Source organism: Lactuca sativa, chromosome 8 (genome assembly GCF_002870075.4).
Source record: "Lactuca sativa cultivar Salinas chromosome 8, Lsat_Salinas_v11, whole genome shotgun sequence".
In the NCBI taxonomy this organism is placed as follows: Eukaryota; Viridiplantae; Streptophyta; class Magnoliopsida; order Asterales; family Asteraceae; genus Lactuca; species Lactuca sativa.
This window is the reverse complement of record NC_056630.2, coordinates 259,265,032-259,283,687: the sequence shown is the minus strand read 5'-3', so window position 1 is coordinate 259,283,687 and position 18,656 is coordinate 259,265,032. Positions and strand designations below refer to the sequence as shown.

General features: G+C 33.2%; 1 protein-coding gene across 1 annotated transcript; it reads left to right on the top strand.

Moving 5' to 3' along the window:
• The first annotated feature begins 6,769 nt into the window (after positions 1 to 6,769).
• Positions 6,770 to 15,980, top strand: LOC111903613 (AMSH-like ubiquitin thioesterase 1). Its single transcript, XM_052765997.1, has 14 exons — positions 6,770 to 7,136; positions 9,842 to 9,906; positions 10,006 to 10,081; positions 10,159 to 10,353; positions 11,389 to 11,501; positions 11,922 to 12,027; positions 12,317 to 12,363; positions 12,705 to 13,053; positions 13,890 to 13,979; positions 14,076 to 14,138; positions 14,326 to 14,400; positions 14,984 to 15,046; positions 15,183 to 15,235; positions 15,506 to 15,980. The coding sequence occupies exons 1-14, from the start codon at positions 7,023 to 7,025 to the stop codon at positions 15,678 to 15,680; spliced, it is 1,584 nt and encodes a 527-aa protein (XP_052621957.1). The 5' UTR covers positions 6,770 to 7,022; the 3' UTR covers positions 15,681 to 15,980.
• The last annotated feature ends 2,676 nt before the right edge of the window (positions 15,981 to 18,656 follow it).

Sequence of the window (18,656 nt, the reverse complement as noted above, 5' to 3'; positions counted from 1 at the left end):
ATATGAATTTGGATTGGTCATTACCCTTGTCTTGTGACTATGGTTTTGACAATTCACATGGATAAGAACACATACACCATTAAATCTAAGTGTCATAAGGTTTCTCTCTGATTCATGAAAATGATGGTAAGGAAACATTTTCACTAAGTAGATTTTAACTAGATAACAATTGTGATAATTGCATTCTCAAAGTCGTTAGTGGAGCGTGTGTGGTTTACCGGCACACTAACATGGACTTGTGAGAAGTGGAAAAGGTCTAAACAATCGAGACTATGATTACGGCATCCCTTTTCATAGTTCTTAAAATTGTTTAGACACACCTGTGAGCTATCTAAGGAAAGATGTATGATTTTGATAAAGTCTTATCAAAGCAATCTAGTATCAGAAATCTCAACTTTGGTAAGAAAGTCAATAAAGTATTGATTTCTAGAAGTCCAGTAATTTCTGGATATATGTCAAGGCTAGTGGGAGCATAAGTGTTATGCTAATAATCATCATGTTAGTGAGAGCATGATAATTATGATAAGTATTTAAAGGCAGCAATGCTAATTATAGAAAACAAAAATTTCAATGCTTGAGGTTGCAGGGGTTGAAAAAGTTGTTTTGCTATAATTAAGGGATAGGAAATTATACTTCATTTCAATTCTAAAAGCTTAGATTGAGATTTTAATCAAATTTAGTCAAGGATATATATATATATATATATATATATATATATATATATATATATATATATATATATATATATATATATATTTCATGTTAGAATGGCTCAACATAAGGAAATTCTATATATGGGTTCATTATTTGCATTCTAAAATTCGATTATGATTACGGCATCCTTTTTCATAATCTGAATTATGAGAACTTGGCAAATAGAAATGGAAATATTATAGCAAAAGACTGGTTTAGTCTTTATGTGAGACATCATGAATCGTGTCCCATATGCTTTGGATATAGGATCGATTACATGTGCTATATTCATCCTTTCTAAAATTTTCCAAATGCTTGGGGCATTAAGAAGGGAAAAGGTCTAGAACTGGATATGACTAAAACAATTAAGCAATTGTCGAGGACAATCTAAGGTTTACCAAAGATTGGTTGCTCAGGGATAGTTGGAAGTATAGTGTTAATTGTTGGAAGGACCATATTGACATATTCTGAAAAGAGGCAACTCTTGTTCAGAAGTGATAGTCAAAAAGGGAATGTGGAAATGATCCCATTGGTGGAAACTACTATAAATCTACTTTCATTTAAAAAAGCATTATGCTTAACGATATTTTAGTTATTAATATATTACTTTTGAAAATTTACTCTCTTTGTTTCACTAAAAATGACTTCAATACCATGGACCGATGAGGAGTGCTTGGTTCTTACTCGTGTATATTTTTATGTGTACGAGACTAGCAAGTTGAACGATCAAATTTTTTGGACTCGTTTAACCAATATCTTCAATGCTGAAACTCGAATGACTACAGCAAACCATTGTGACGACCTAGATATCTTAGCGAAATGGTATGAAATGAAAACTAGATTTCTATTATTCAACGATCTTTATACCAAAATTGACGACACCCGTTTATACCAAAAGTGACGGGTTGGAATTCCAGTTTGCATAACAATAGAGCCGTCTACATGAAATATTGATTACTTTTAACAAGCTTCCAAACGTCCTCATATTCGAAGTCTCTGCCTTTACGCTCCAAAATGTAAAAATCTTTAACAACCTCCAAGAACTCTTCGTCGTCTGCATAACGAGTTTTCGTGATTTTCGCATAATTAGATGCTCGATTGAACAATGTGACTTTTTCCTTTACATCCATCCATTTACTGACAATATTTGATTATAGTCGGTGTTATCCTTCTCCCATCCCATGGTTGAACAAAGTTGTTATGCAGGTCCATTCTTCTCCTACTAGGCAATGTCGGGGAGCCAGTAACGTTACACCCTCCTTAACACTAAGCCAAAATTATGTTAGAAGCAACACCTCATTTGTTGTCCATGGTCGTTCAGAATTGGAACCAGGTACTTCATTCAAAAAAGTTGCTAAATTCGACGTCATTTCTGAATATAGGAGTTGGTTTCGTATAGATGACATGGGTGTTCATTTCGTGTAGCTTAAACCTCTATTTATAATAATAAAAAGAGGAGTTAACAACTCTGACTACGAAATGGTTGCATTTGGACTATGATTTGCAGGTTGCTACAGTGACTTATCATGTCAAACATTAATTTATGTGTTGTCATTTCGAAGTTTGACTACGATTTGCAGGTTACTACAGTGACTTGTCATTTATGTGTAGTCATTTCATAGTTTGACTATGAATTCCAACTCTGACTACAAAATGGTTGCATTTAGACTATGATTTGCAGATTACTAGTATGTATAAATACGACTTATAGCACAATTTTATTATTACAAATACTAAATATAATCTCGACTTTATTATGAGTTCCACCCCAATGTTCGAAATTTGCTCATGCAACAAAGTAGATTGTTAATACTGTGATCTAATCGACCCATTTTTTACACCCTCTTTAGCAGGCCCATATATGTAAGATGAAAATTTTCAAGAATTGAAAAAGGCTGAAGAACACCAAAATCAGGATAAAGAGTCATCCTAACTTCTCAGTCAACGTCATAAAGTTATTGCATCAGAATGCAAACAAGCTCAAGAATGGATAGACCTCAATAAAAAGAAAATCACTGAGCATGAAGAATGGATAAAAAAGACTAAGAAGATAATCAAAATGACTGAAAATGACTTTTTGACAAGGACACAGAGATGATACATCTTAGGGTGCAAAAGGATCGTTTGGAAGATAAAATGAGAATTAGGGATGACTATATAACAATTGAGAAAGAGAAGTACACATTGCAGTTCCTTGATTTTAATAATTAGCTAAAAAAAGTGTTGTAACATTATCATGAATTGGGTTTGCTGTTTTTTTAGATTAACATGTTTGTTTACCGTTAATTTCCAAGTAACAAAATCATAACAACATCTTAGATATAAAAGCTTCATTTTTTGTTATAATCTTCAAACTAAATTAAAATATCAAAGCATAACAACATCTTAGAAAATTTAATAAAAACATTACAATACATAATAAATTAACAACTCTTTCAATTTAAGGTTGTTTTATATCAAAATCAACATCATATGTTTGTGAGCAACTCGCAGAAGCACCAATATTAAATGTTGTTTCTGTAGTAGGAATTCTCGTGCGACATGCTCCACTACCGGACACCCTTCCAGAACAACTGTTTCTTATGTGTCCTGCTTGACCGCATGTAAAACACTCTTTTCTAATTGGACCCTCGCCTTGGGATGAAATACGGTCTGTGTTTCTTGGCCTGCCTGGCTGCCGTTTATCCATTATAGGTGGCTTAACAATCATCAAATCATCGGGGATCTCCCATTCGGATGACTTTGGCAAAGGGTTTATTGATTCCTCATATGTTTTCCTCAGTGTTTCTGTATGGTAAACATTTAATGCAAATATCAAGCAGTCTTGGTAATTATTGACTGTTAACGCTCTTATGACATGACCACAAGGTATGCTATCAAGTTGCCAATGCCTGCATATACATGTCATTTGTTGGAAATCAACAATCACATTTTGTGCCTGCTTTTTGACCTCGCATTTCTTACTTGAGATGCAAACATCCCAATTACTAAAAGATTTTTAATTTTCTTTTACAATATCATCGACCCAAGGGGTGAGTGTTGTTGCTGCTTCCGCTTAAAAAATAGAGAAAATTACACCGTTAAGATCAATAACATTTAACAAAAACATTAATATTAAAACTTAATATTTCCAAAAGTCACCTCTTTAAAACCACCACTGTTGCATTGTTGCACGAAAAAAATCGATCAACATAAGTATCGACACCTTACATTTGTGTCTAGATAATACATTTATAGACTCCGCACTGTTGGACGACATAACATTGTATCAGTTCCCTCTAAAATATGTCCTAGACCAAGTTAATTTCAGGATTTATACTTTTTAAGTATTCTTATACCGGTTCTTTTGTCTTTTTCATAAGTTCCATGGCAACATCAAAACCATCAACTGTATAGGCTCTACAAACCTCCCAAAAAATCCTTTAATTGTCTTACTCTTCCCGTATCTAGCTAGTACGTTGAAATACAAATGGACAACACATATTCCGTGATGAGCGTGAGGAAAAATGTTTGCAATGGATGTCACTATAAATTGAGACCTATCAGATATAATTGTAAGCTCCTCCATATTGCCTATGCAATCACGTAGTTTTTGAAAAAACCATGTCCAAGAATCGGTACATCATTTTTGCATAAACCCTATGCAACCGTTAATATTTGGTTTTGTCCGTCTTTAGTAACAACAAGAAACATGGTACCTTTGAACTCGCCATTTAGGTGAGCTCCATCTACTACAAGGGTCAGCTTACAAAAATTGACAAAAGCGCGTACCTACAATACATTGTATATTTATTCAAATACACCAAAATAAAAATAATAATAATAAAAAATATAATAATACTAACCGAGCAACCAAGTGTGACGTACAAGAACTCAAACCGATCATCACCGTCTGTTTGAATATGTGTCACAGTACCCATATTATGTTTGACCAAATTGTGAAAATAAGCCGAAAGTTTGGTAAAAGAATCCTTTTTCGTACCTTTTAACGACAAAAATGCATATTGCTTTGCACGCCAAGCCTGATGGTATGCGATATTGATTTTCAACTGAGCATTCATATCATTAATAATCTCTTGTCCCTAATATACTCTACTATAATTTTCAGCAAAAACATCAACAATATATTCACCCAAATCATATTTGTTTGCTTTTCGATGATTAGGTTGCAAAATTATTGAAGACCATGTGTGTACGTCAACAAATTTATTCACTTGGAAAAGTGCGCCATAATTTTTAATTCCTTTTGCTCTTAGTAACCAAGAACAATTTTTCCCAACACACACAACCTCATACCTTGATTTAGAGGATCTACTTGTCCTCGTCTGAAAACCTTCTCGAATACATTTGTTCCCAATAGCCCGTTTTAGAAGGTATTTGTTCTTAAATATATCGAGACATTCAATCTTTTGAAGATTGATGTCTACCATCTGTGCTGGGATATCTTCATTAATACCAACTGGACATGTTGGTACAGGGGCATACCATAAAAAGTTTATCAGGAAACTTAGCTTTAACTTCATCACCCAACTCATCTCCATCAGAATTGCTTTCTAAATCGGTTATATCTACAGCTACATCAGCAACATCAACATAATCCCCGTAAGCATGCACATTTTCATCTTTCTGAATCATAATTTTTTTCTTTTTACTTGTATATATACTACACGCCTATTCATAACTTTAACTTCTTGTTTGGGAACATCAACACAACGACCACCCACATCATTAAGATGTGTACCAACATCATCATCCCCAACATACTTGTAATTCTCAGGATCCACATAGTGAATACGTCAATACTTAACATTAACATTTTTAGCAACACTATGAAATTGAGGTACATTAGGAGTATTGAAAGTACCTATTGGATTGTTGCTCCCTTTATCGCTGCATAAATTAGCAACCAACTCATTTCCACTCTCGCCACCCTCTGTAACCGCATCACCTTCATCAGCTACCACAAACACTTTCACAGCCCTTTCTCCACTAGATTTGATTACATTGATCAACATTCTAACATCCATGTCTTAAACCATGACTATATAATGATTGAATTCAGGATGATGGAAACAAACAATAATTTTATATTTGTCTAATAAACCGATTTTCCTTCTCACCAAAGATACAAATTCACTATAACTAATATACTCAGAAAATATCAAACATAATTCAGAAATACCTACATGTGGACATACGTATTCAAGATTTGTTTCAATAACTTGCCATCTACCACCAGTTACAACGCAAACTAAATATTCATTCATTTTTTTAGAGAGGTTTTAAACAAATTTTCCAAACAACAACTAAACTGATAATTTTTTGCAAAAGTTTATATATAATAAGGTTGTTTCGTAGTCAAACCCATCAATTTCGTAGTAAGAAAAAAACAAAAAAAACCACAAAAACACAGGTGAAAACGAGAGGAAATCACAGATGGACTATGTCCATTTGTGATTTTAGCCTGGAAAACATGGTATATATACAACAAAAAAAAAAAAACCCACCTGCAAATGTACAAGTGGCTAAAACATGCCTGTGCTTTAGCCACTTGTATATTCGCAGGTGGCTTGGCGAAATCGCAGATGTGTTTAATCCATCTACGATTATAGTGGCTACTAATGCAATTTTAGTTTTTTTTTTTTTTGTTATTTTCCACAAAGTAATTAGTATTTTTGGTTAAATTTACAATTTTCTCAAAACAAAAAAATATTTAAAAAACTAATTAGTAATTTCTGGTTGGATGCAAGTTAATTAACAAGCACATGGACCAAAAACACAAAAAATATCCGATTTTGAACCAATCATATACATGTTTAAGGTTTTTCAAATTGAAACTATTGTTTTTTTTTTTTTTTTTTTTTTCGACAACAAGATGACCAAAATTTACAGTTGACTTAAATTTAAAATATTTTGGCAAAGTAAAAACGTTATAAAACAATCATGATCAAACCCTAAAAATAGTGTAGACCCTGTGGAATAGAATTTTGTAAAATATTAAATTAACGATTAACGATGAAGATCGATATGAAAAACCGAGTTGGTTAGGATAAATTGTTATCGCAAAGGTTTAAAAAATCCACGTGTTGTGTATCCGAGTTAGTCAGACCCTTACTTCGTCTTTAGCTGTATTTCGCCCTCTTCACACAAAACCTTTGTTTACATCGCACTCCTCCTCAACGGCGCCATTGACTCTATCACCATAGACCTCCTCACAAAATTCTCATCTTTATTCCAATTTTGATTCTCAAAGTTCTTAGATTCTGTTTGATCCTTTCAAGACGATGCAATTTTGTTCGAATTGGAAGTAAAATTCAAACCCTAGGACGATGAAGCCATCTTCCGGAGCAATCAATGTAGCTGCCAGCGCACAGAAAATAAATGTCGATAATCGAATTTCTCTCCGTTACTACTACCGGATCGCCGAGAACATTCTTCGCCAGGTCTTTACTTCTCCTCCAAATTTATTTTTTTGATCAACCTACTAATTTTTTATTTATTTATGTCGTTTATCTTAAAAGTTCAATAATCCTCTTAATTATGATAATTGAAGTTTTAAATAAGTTCTATTCCCTTAAAGTTGGAACGATGCCTGTTAGATGTGAATTGTTTAGTCTCATTGCTCTGATTAATTCTTTCATGCTGGATGTGTTCAGTTCAATCACTGGTCACGGAATTGATACATGTAGCGTTCCCTTATAACTTATGAGCACTTCACTCGCTCAATCCTCCTTCAGAACATTCACTAGTATATACTGAATAGAGTTGCATCTGTGAATGTATGTCTTGTTGTGTCTATTGTGTAGTATACAAATAGGTAGACATGATATACCTAAAGGGTACAGATGACTAGCTACAAAGCACTGCTTTTGTGGAAAGGGAAGAGTTAAGGAATTGATATCAGTTTTGTTATTAACTTATTATATAAAGTGGTAAGTTAGCTTATAAAGTTAATATTAGTCAAGGTCGAAGCTATTTGAAAAAGGGAAAACCGCACCCTCTGGATAGCCCACACAGATTCTGCCCTGGGGTCCATCACATAGGGGTAAATCGCATAGCACTAACAATATTTTAGTGGCCCAGGTTGAAGCTATTTGAATTTCAGGGATGATGTAGCTGACTATACATGATGGGGTTACTATGTGTGGTACGTTGAGTTGGAATGCATATGTCATGTGACATAAGGGAACCTCATAACTTGGTTGAACATATGTCATGTTACATGGATGTTTGTTTAGCGTAGCTAGTAGCTGCAGCAAGTGTATGCGAGGCTCAAAAATAAACCAGAACCATTGATGCAGATTGATATGTAAAACATTGACATTCCGTAATATCATTGAGATTACATTATTTTTAGTTAAGGAAAAAATTAAGTTAGTAGGGAAAGAGACATCGAAACAAGGAAAGAGTAATGTCTATGTTTGGATGAGAATTGGCTATTAGTTTTTACTTATTAAGCATAATAGGCCCATTACATAACATGCCTAATTATGCTATTATAAGACTAGCTTTACATATGACACATTGAACTTTAATAAAATCACATGCACTAGAATTAAGCAAAGCATATTTATACCTATAGTTGCATCCAAAACGGACAAGTATCAAAAATAACAATTACATGTAGTTTTAGGTCAATTCTTGTTTGGTAGAAGGTGCATTAGTAACTGATCCACCACTAGGTACAACTAGTGATCCTACCTCAAGACCCCTGCCATTCTGTCGTGTCCCAAATTTTTTTACCAAGTTTCATGCTGTGTTGACATTGTTTAACTTAAAAGCAAACAATGGTTGAAATGATACTAGTTTCACAAGCCTAAAAAAGATTTTGCATGAAATGCTTGCGGAAGATAACAAGCTACTAGTTTCTTTATACCAAGCCAAAAAATTGTTGTTTTCAATGAGAATGGAAATCAAAAGAATACATGCATGTCGTAATAGTTCTATGTTATATAGAAACCAATATGATAACCAAGATACATATATTACACATGGTACATAGTATAAGCAGAAAAACCAAACGAAAGAAAACATTAATGATAATAAGAATGACCCAGCTGCTAAGATGGCATCTCTTAATGAATTGATTATTTGCAAAAGCCAAAGATGCAAAAATGTTGTGTTGGCATGTCACAAAGCATAAAAAGAGACTGAAAAATAAGATACGTGATTGATTCTCCTCAATGGAGGAATATCAATTTAGATTTTGAAGAATTTGCTAGGGAGATTAGACATATTCGATTTGTTTTTAGTTCAGATGGAATTAATTCATTCAGAAGTTTGAGCAGTTAACATCACACATGACTGGTTCTTCTATGCAAGCACATTGTTCCACCTTTGTGATGCATGAAATAGAAATACTTCATGATGTCATTTCTAGTTCAAGGTCTGAGATTGTATGTGTGGATCAATGACTGTGTGGCAAAAAATTGTCCCGATTAATGTATTTTCAAGGTCCAATTGTCTTCTAACATAAACTAAAAAGTACCTAAATCCACATTACCTGAACATTGAGGGTTCTTATTTCTCTGGTTTACATCTAGATTAATTACATACAATATATATCTTCCACCATCAATATGTTGGGATTTCCATAAACTACCCCCTGCAACTGTATGAAGCCACCTGGGGAGGAGGTGTTGTCATCTGGCTTTGAAGAGAAGCATAGAAATAGAATTCAAAAATCTAATTATAAGATTGTTCTATATCATAGAACTTCTGAGCCAATAATATATTAAGATGCCCAGAATTTTTATGAAAATAGTCTGCAAAGAAAACGAAATTTCCAACATAATTGTTTTTCATTTTATTTCTTCTGAAATAATAACATCGAATTTCCGTTGACATAAAGTATTTCCATTTTCTGTTTGACTTAAACACTAACGATAGGTGAAGCAAGGTTACATTCAAGGAAGACATGCCCGATATTCCTAAAATTTATGGTTTCAGATAATCAAGTCTTGCATTGGTTTGTTGAGACACATGTGCTGTATTTTCTTCATAATCTAAAACTGTTATTGCAATCCAATATTTGGTCAAAGTAGTTGACCTTGGTTATCTTACAGTTGTGGCATGCATTCATTTATAATGGTATGGTCACCTTTTATCCGAGCTGTTCTAAACTTTTAAGTTATCTGTGCTGCTGCAGGCTGCCATCTTCCGAGAAGAGAAGAATATTATCGATCTATATATTATGCTCCTAAGGTTTACAAGGTAAGAAAATATATTATTTATAATAATATGAATCTTGTATAGGGGGATTCTTGTGGTCATTTCAAGGTCTTCTAATGAAAATATGCTTCTTTTTTGTAGTTTGGCTACAGAAACAATACCATTCCATAGAGATTATCGAGCATCTGTTCAGAGAGACAAGCTTTATCTGAAGAAGGTACAATCCTTTAATTTTTTATTTCCTGACCAGTATTATCAGCAAGTTCATCCGTGTTTCTAATATTTGAATCTCAGAAAATATTGAGTGTCATAACTGAGCTGGAGGGGTTGAAGCCAGCTGTACGAGAAAAGCTTGAAGAGTTATCCAGAAAACATACATATCAATCAAATGGGTGGAGTAATCTTCCTCAAACGAAATTGTTGGAGTCATCAAAATCTTTACCTTCTGTTAGGCAGCAAACTTCACTGAATACTTATGCCATCAATAAGGTATAACATATGTACCATTATTTTTCTTCCATCTGCAGTCATTATGCTTGGATGCCATACCTCTGTTATATATCATAGTCCCTTAATTTCACTTATAAGTTATAACCATAATAATTCTACTGGTTTGAGTTGATAATCTTCATAAAACAACTTTTCGGGTATGATACTTGTATTCATGAGTCATTATAGATATGTATTTTTGACTAGGACAAATTGCATGTAAAAAGGATGTACTTTTAACTTTTAATTTTAACCAATATATATTATAGGGCACTTACCTAAAAATCAATGTTTCAGGGCCTATGGCGTAAATTTATAATCAAGTAAGGAACTGGTTTTACCAAATAAGGAAGTCAAATTTCATTTTCACTTTCAACTGTAGGCCAAATATATCTCAGTTGTTAAAAGGGGTATAATAGTTCAACGCCTGAAGACTAAAATCATTAACAAAATGTTCATCTCTTCCTCTTTATAGAACTTTTCTGTTTGAATGACCAATTTTCTGTCATAACTTTTCACTCCCCTTTCACATCCAGATCTTGGGTGGAGATGCATAAAATCCACATTTGGTCTGATGTCCATCTTCTCTGTTTCCGTTATTGTATTATGGGAATGGGTGTATTTATATTTATGGTATTAGTTGTAAGTTCTAATAGAATTTAAATTAAAAAGTCCATGTTGGATACCATGTCAGCACCACATGGACATAGAGTGGACACTATTTGCCACATAGGATGCCTTCTCAGATGGGTTTACCTGTTCAAAAGCTTAAAGCGGAACAAAATATGAAGTTCAATGTTCGGTTTGTATAAGACTACAAGTACATGATGAGTGACCTAGCATGCAATATGGCAATAGTTTGTGGCTGTTATGTTATGTGACATAACCACTTTTTTAATAAGACGATCGATTATTGCCATATTGGTGTAAACATGTGAAAATCTGATGATTATTTTTAGATTTTAGAACGTATATCTTCCAAAGGTTATATAATAGCAATTTGATAGAAACAAACTTTACTTTTCTATGATAAAGTACCAGGCACCACAGGTACAGGTTAGTAATGTTAATGGGGGGTATGGCTATCAAGATACTAGGATGCAGTTGTATTCACCTGTTAATACTCTGGAAGAGCAAACTAGGCAATTGTAAGTGTTCTTTTCAATTTGTTATGTACTTCATATCCCCTCCCCCTCTCTTTCTTTCTCTATTATATAAGAAGAAAATAAAGTATTGATGTGGAGAATCCGTGTGAAGTATAGGATGCCAACTCAGCATGTCTACCGACAGAATGAATGGGATAAAAATTAATGACTAAATTGAAACTTCTAGGGATTTTTACTGTGTACAATTTGAAGATGGTTATTGCAATTCGTTGGTTCCTAATTATGTGGAGGACAAATAAATCCGATATTTTATACCCTTTGGCATGTATTTCACCAAAGGGATCCTTGTAAAAAGAGATCTTGTTACCTTTTGACATTATCAGGTCCTTAGTTAGAACTTAGAATTGATGGTGGTTGTTTTTATGACACAAACTAGTGATATTGGTTTTCTTGCTGCTTTAGTTCTCTAAATATTCCTCGTGCAAGGGAAGAAACTCTCTCCAGACATTCTATTTTGGGCCCGAATGGACTTCGTGGACAACACCCAGCTCCTACCTTCAATGTTGCGGTAACTTCATTTTCTTTTTGGATTCGTCTAAATGCATACCATTAGCATTAGCATCTTACTTTCATTTTTTTCTTCCTATTATTGCATGAAAAATCTACTCAATCATAGCAGTAAATATCATCATGTCTTTGCATGACATTACTATAATTGGGTGCTACGATGTTATAATAGGAAAAGGAAAGTAGGATGCTATAATAAACAAATAAATTTAAAAGTACATTGTTATTTTTTCATGTAACCTTTTTTGATTCAGTAACATGGAGTGCTTATACTCTTATATGTATCTCAGGTTCGTTATCCAAGCAATATAGATTTGTCACCAGTGGAAATCCCAAGGTTGGTTTCCTTGTAAACTCCATTGCACTATTGCTATTGTAATCTCGGCCCAATATTATAGGGCTGAACACTAGAAATGGCAACATGATTTCATTTATTTGTGTATTACTTTCATTTCTTTCTATTACAACATTGTACATACTATTTTATTGGTTACTAAGGCTTTTTATTTCAAAAAGATAGGAAGAGATGTAAGTAGGATGCTATATAGTTAACAAATCAAGGAAAACACATTGTTATTTCTTGTATTTGCTCTAATGATCTATAACTAGAACTAATATGATTTTCGTTTTTCTTGATGTACTAATAATTTTTATTTTTTGTTATTTTGATGTTGCAAGGGAGAAGAAGCTTCATTTGTTGGAGAATGGTGCTTCAGTTGAAAAAATTAGCAGCAACTTAGAACATGAAAAACCAAGTGTAGAAGAATCAACTATTTTACCAACAAAAACCATTAATCAGGCTCATATTAATGAACTGGATTCCTTGATTTGTTTTGATGAAAAACCAGAAACCCCCCCTATTCAGATGGAGATTATAAGACAGCCCTCCCCACCCCCTGTTTTAGCTGAGGTCCAAGATTTGATTCCTACAGCATCACCTCCGGTCACTGATGCAGGGCCTGCTTCCTTAAAAGTAAATTCCACTGATGGTGTCGTTGTTTCTGAATCCCCCCTTGAGTTACACATTGTGAGATATTCCATCTTTTTACTTTTTTTTTTTCACATGATTTTCAATTTATGCAGTCATGTTTCAACATTGAAATGTCATTGCGTAATTTTGTATAAAAACCACTTTGTTGCTTAAAATAGGAAAAAGGTGAAGTATTTTTGCATAAATGTGAATTTAATCATTTTCAAATATTATTAACTTGAGATTTTGCGAGTACATAATTGCTTAACAGGTTACCTAATGACATGGCACCGGTTAAATGTTTATTTATGCAACAATGGTTCACCTTTTTACCAATTCGTGCAACAAACAATGCTCCATTTTTAAACAATTTATGCAACATTCCTTCACATTATTCCCAATTATGCAACCTTGTTTCAACACGTGAGAAATTGCATCTTTTGGTCCTTAATATTTCGTATTAAAAACGATTTTGTTGCATAAATGTTAAAGGTACCCTTTTTACATAATAGGGTGAAATGCCCATTTTTGCAATAGTATTTCACTTTCTTCCCAGTTTCTGCAACAAAGTGGTTTTTGTAGACAACGAAATATGCAGCAATGTATTGTATGCAACAAAATTTCACATATTTTTACCATGATTTTTTTGGAATTGAGAGAATACCCCAAATGAATTTGACTTTAGTCCTTTTTTTTTTCCGAAGTAACTCGCATCAACTAATATATGCACAACCATGTTTTAACTGGTAAAATATTACATGTTTTGGAAAAACTATGTTTTGCATCAAATGGGAGAAAGGAGAAACAGTGAAGGCAAATTCATAATTTTAGATTTGCAAATTTATAATTGCTTTTAGTTGAAGGCAAAAACACTAACTATATCATCTTTGCAGTCCACGAAACTGATGGACAATTTCATGAAGATGGCAAAGTCAAATACAGACAAAAACTTAGAGACATGTGGTATTCTTGCTGGTTCACTAGTACGTGACACTAATTTTCACTCTTTCTATTTCTCCTTTCCTTTCGATATACATCTAATTTCTAATTTCTAATTTATTTTATTTATTGTTTGTTAGAAAAACCGAAAATTCTATGTTACAGCACTCATCATTCCAAAGCAAGAAGCCACAACAGACTCGGTAAACTTTCATCACCTTGTTTCTACAGATTCCTGAAATACCCTTTCTAAACTCTATACTTGTATGCTGTTGTTTCTGGATAAAGTTGATGTTACTAATATGTATAGTTAACTATAAATATTGTTCAAAGTATTTAAATTCTCATAACTACATTCCAAATCTTTTGACATGAGGTTTTTTGATACAGTGTCAGGCTACAAATGAGGAGGAAATATTTGAAGTGCAGGACAAAAGATCGTTATTCCCCCTTGGATGGATACACGTGAGTCATAACTATAGATATATATATCCATGTCCATCATGTATGATAATATAGACAATTTATATCCATGTTACATCATTAGTTTGTAATTATATTCATATCTTTCACATGAATGATTGGATTGTAGTACATGATGATGGGTAATACAATTTTGAATTGAGTCCTGCTTTCGTTTCTTCTTATTATAATAATTTCATTCTACCCAGTTATAATAATTCATTCAAATACAAAGTAATTTTTACTGCTGTAGTTGGCAGACTTTCAATGTATAATAATTGTCCTAATAAGAAAAGAAAAAAAACTGAAAGTATAATGAATGCTAAGCTATACTTCCGGAGAGTTTTCCAACTATAATATGTTAATAAAAAGAAAATTGAAAATACAATGCTGACTATAAAGAAATAAATGAAAGCGTGTTCCGACTCAGCTCTTTTTACACCTAACATAACGTGTTTCATGTTCTTGTCAAGAAAAAACATGTTCCATGTTATAATCATTTTCTTCAATTATTTGATCTCTTTTTCATTATTAAATTTCATATAGAAATCCATTTTTATCGACTTCTTGCATCATGTTATTGCAGACACATCCAACACAATCTTGTTTCATGTCATCAATTGATGTTCATACACACTACGCATATCAGGTAACATTCCCTCCAATCTTCCTTCTTGTATTAATTTATAAAACCTGCAGTATAGACTATAAAAAGAAGGGGTAAAAGCAATAAAATAGCAATATATTTTTTGATTTGTTTATCATATCATTTCTTCCTATTACAGATTATGTTGCCTGAGGCCATCGCAATCGTCATGGCACCAAGAGATAGTTCAAGGTATATTCATCTGCATCAATTCATAATAGGAACATGCTTATATTTCTTAACCAATAATATTATAATAATAATAATAGTAATAATAATAATGCATTTATATTTTTTTCATCTATAATAGCAGTGTACTTACATTTTGCTAACAATATGGATAGTGTACTTTATTTGTTTACATATTGCTATTATTAGTAAAGAAATATATAAGTATGTTGCTATTATGGGTTATGTACAGCTTATTCTTTGTTAATTCCGGATTTACCCTTGTGTATACAGAAAGCACGGCATTTTCCGCTTGACGACACCTGGCGGTATGGGAGTGATTAGAAGCTGTCCGCATCGAGGTTTCCATGCACACGATGCACCTTCAGATGGCAGTCCAATTTATAAACAATGTACAGATGTTTATATCGACCCCAAGTTGAAGTTTGATGTTATTGATTTGCGCTGATGTTTGATGGATTTACACCAAAGGGTATAATAGTCCATTCAGATGCAAATACTTTGTATATTCTGCCCAAAAAAAAAAATACAAAGAAATGTTTCCATTTATATTCTGAAAATTGAAACTAGAGTGGTTGTTTTTCTTCTTTGGGTGAAAAACTTGATAATTTTTCTAAACAATTTGAAAAAGAAATGGACTCTGAAGATACATGTAATTTGCCATTAAGACTTTATATATTGCAAATTTTTTGCAGGTTTGAAATATTGTAATTGTTTGGATTAATTATTGAAAAAAAAAATTGATACCCAGGTATAGTAGGTTGACATTTTGTAAAAATGAAGTGTTTGAAAGTACAAAACTTTGCTATTTAAGGTTCTGATTATCACATCCTCTATTCAATAACATTATTTTATTTTATGTGGATGATAACTTAGTTTTGATTAAAAGCAATATTTTCATAAAATACTAAGTTGATTTTAAATTTGGATTATGAAATAACAGAAAATTACTAGCAGACCCTTGATGTTAATTTTTAAGAGGTTTATGTGATATTAATTTTTAAGAGGTTTATGTGTAATAAGAACAAGTATAGGAATCTTATCTATAAATCATATGATAAGTTTTATCTAGATGAAATAGTTTCATATTCTTATATCTTATTCATTAAAACCTTTATTAACCAGTCAACTTTCAACCAATTAGTAATAGCCATTCACCAGTTTTAAACCTATATATTACTATTGCTTTTAAGCATTCAAGTTAAAATTAGGGGTTTTCAGTTGATTGACCACCGAAATTTTAGAAACGTCACCTTTTGGTAATGTTCAAATCTTGATAATTAAACCCTTACAAGTCTCAAAAATCGTTTCTATATAGTCACCGTGGTACGTTTAGTATGTTGGTGATTCTTGTGTCATTAGGTATTTTGTGTAATTGGAACTAATATGCAAGATAAAGGGTTTATAATTTCTACTCTATATTATATGTTTGGTGTGTGTGGAGTGCACACATATATAAGATCAAATTATAAATCGGTACGACAATTGACGGGGGTCAAGGGGGCCGCGCCCCCTTAGAAGGTCCTTGGGGTAATGCCATAGTGGGGTCCAAGGGACAAATCCCCTAGCGGTGAGTTATGATCATAGTGGAAAATCCAAATTCAAATGGATTTATGGTAAATTAGGCAAATCTCGTCAGTTTTGTAAACCGTTGATAATGTCATCAATTCCCGGATTACTTGACTAATCCAGAAGACGAAAATCCTAATTGTCAAGAATAAATACAACTCTTTTCTATGAGCCGTCAGACCCTTCTCTCAACTCTTCTTTTTCTCTGACCAACTTAGAGTTCTTCTATCAATTTAGCTTACGTTTTTGTACCTAGAATTGTAAGTGTTCATTTGGATTATCCTAGACTGGATTTCTTATAACCTGAACATAGGGTAGAAATATCAGTTCGAAAAGTAAACCTATGTGATCCATTGGGAATTCGAATTTCCACCATTAACCCTTCTTTACCCTAATAATCGAACTAATATTTCTATCTGGTGGAGATGGTTGATTCAATCCGCGAGTTGACTACGAAGATCAACAAACTGGAGAAGTTTGAAGGCAATGATTTCAAGCACTAACAGAAGAATATGGACTTTATGCAGAGCACGCTGAAAGCATCACATGTGTTAAGTACTCCGAGGTTAGATGTAGTTCTTTACCCTAATAATCGAACTAATATTTCTATCTGGTGGAGATGGTTGATTCAATCCGCGAGTTGACTACGAAGATCAACAAACTGGAGAAGTTTGAAGGCAATGATTTCAAGCGCTAACAGAAGAATATGCACTTTATGCAGACCACGTTGAAAGCATCACATGTGTTAAGTACTCCGAGGTTAGAGGTAGTTGGAAACAAGACATTGAAAGAGACCAGGAAGAAAAGCAAGTGGGACAATGATGAATACATCTGTAGAGGTTATATTTTTAATGGTATGTCAGATTCCTTATTCGATATCCATGGTGATGCTAAAAGTGCGAATGAATTGTGGGACACCCTTGAATCAAAGTACATCACTGAGGATGCTTCTAGCAAGAAGTTTTTGGTTAGTGACTTAAAGAACTATAAAATGGTTGATTCAAGGTATGTTATGGAACAATACAATGAACTCCTTCACATGTTAGGTCAATTCAAACTACACAAAGTGAATCTGGATGAATCCATTGTTGTGTCAAGTTTGATTGACAAACTTCCACCGTCATGGAAAGACTTTAAACATAACTTGAAACATCAAATAATGATTTGTGTATTGTTCAACTTGCTAGTCATTTGTGCATTTAAGAATCCCTTCGCGCATAAGAGAATGAACTTGGACTACCCTCTGTTCATATGGTTGAAGACAAACCAAGGAACCCAAATACCAAGGGACATGGCAAGAAACGTAAGCAAGGTTATGTCCTAAATAATTCTAACAAAAAGAAAAAGGAAACTGGTTTTTAGAGGCGCTTCAAGGTGGGACATTACAAGCATGATTGGTGAATCAAGGCAACAATGGTGCTGGTAACAGTGGTGCCAATGGAAGTGGAAATGGGTCTAAGGAACAGGTTAATGGAGATCGGTATTTGACTAACTTTGATAGTTCTAAACAAATTATGTTTATTATGTTTCACTAATAGCTGACTCATTCTATGTACATGATGATGATGATGATGTTTGGTGGATTGACGCCTGATCAACGAACCATGTTTGCAAGGATGAATAGTTGTTTGAAACATTAACACCGCTTAAGGTGGATTGGTGCTATGTATGGGAGATGATTCCTTTAAACTTATTTTTGGTGTCAGTGTCGTTTGTCTTGAGTTTACTTCTGGAAAGATTGTTAAACTCTTTGATGTTTTGTTTGTTCTCAAGATTCAAAAGAATATTGTTAGTGGTAGTTGTTTGAATTATGATGATTTTAGACAAGTTTATGAATCAAATAGGTATATCCTAT

What these genes read in the sequence shown, in the direction of transcription:
- LOC111903613 (XM_052765997.1), top strand. Translation starts at nt 7,023, where the DNA reads ATGAAGCCATCTTCCGGAGCAATCAATGTAGCTGCCAGCGCACAGAAA. An exon ending in TCACCAGTGGAAATCCCAAG is followed by an intron (nt 12,364 to 12,704) that starts GTTGGTTTCCTT and finishes TGATGTTGCAAG; the next exon opens with GGAGAAGAAGCTTCATTTGT. An exon ending in GTATTCTTGCTGGTTCACTA is followed by an intron (nt 13,980 to 14,075) that starts GTACGTGACACT and finishes ATTGTTTGTTAG; the next exon opens with AAAAACCGAAAATTCTATGT.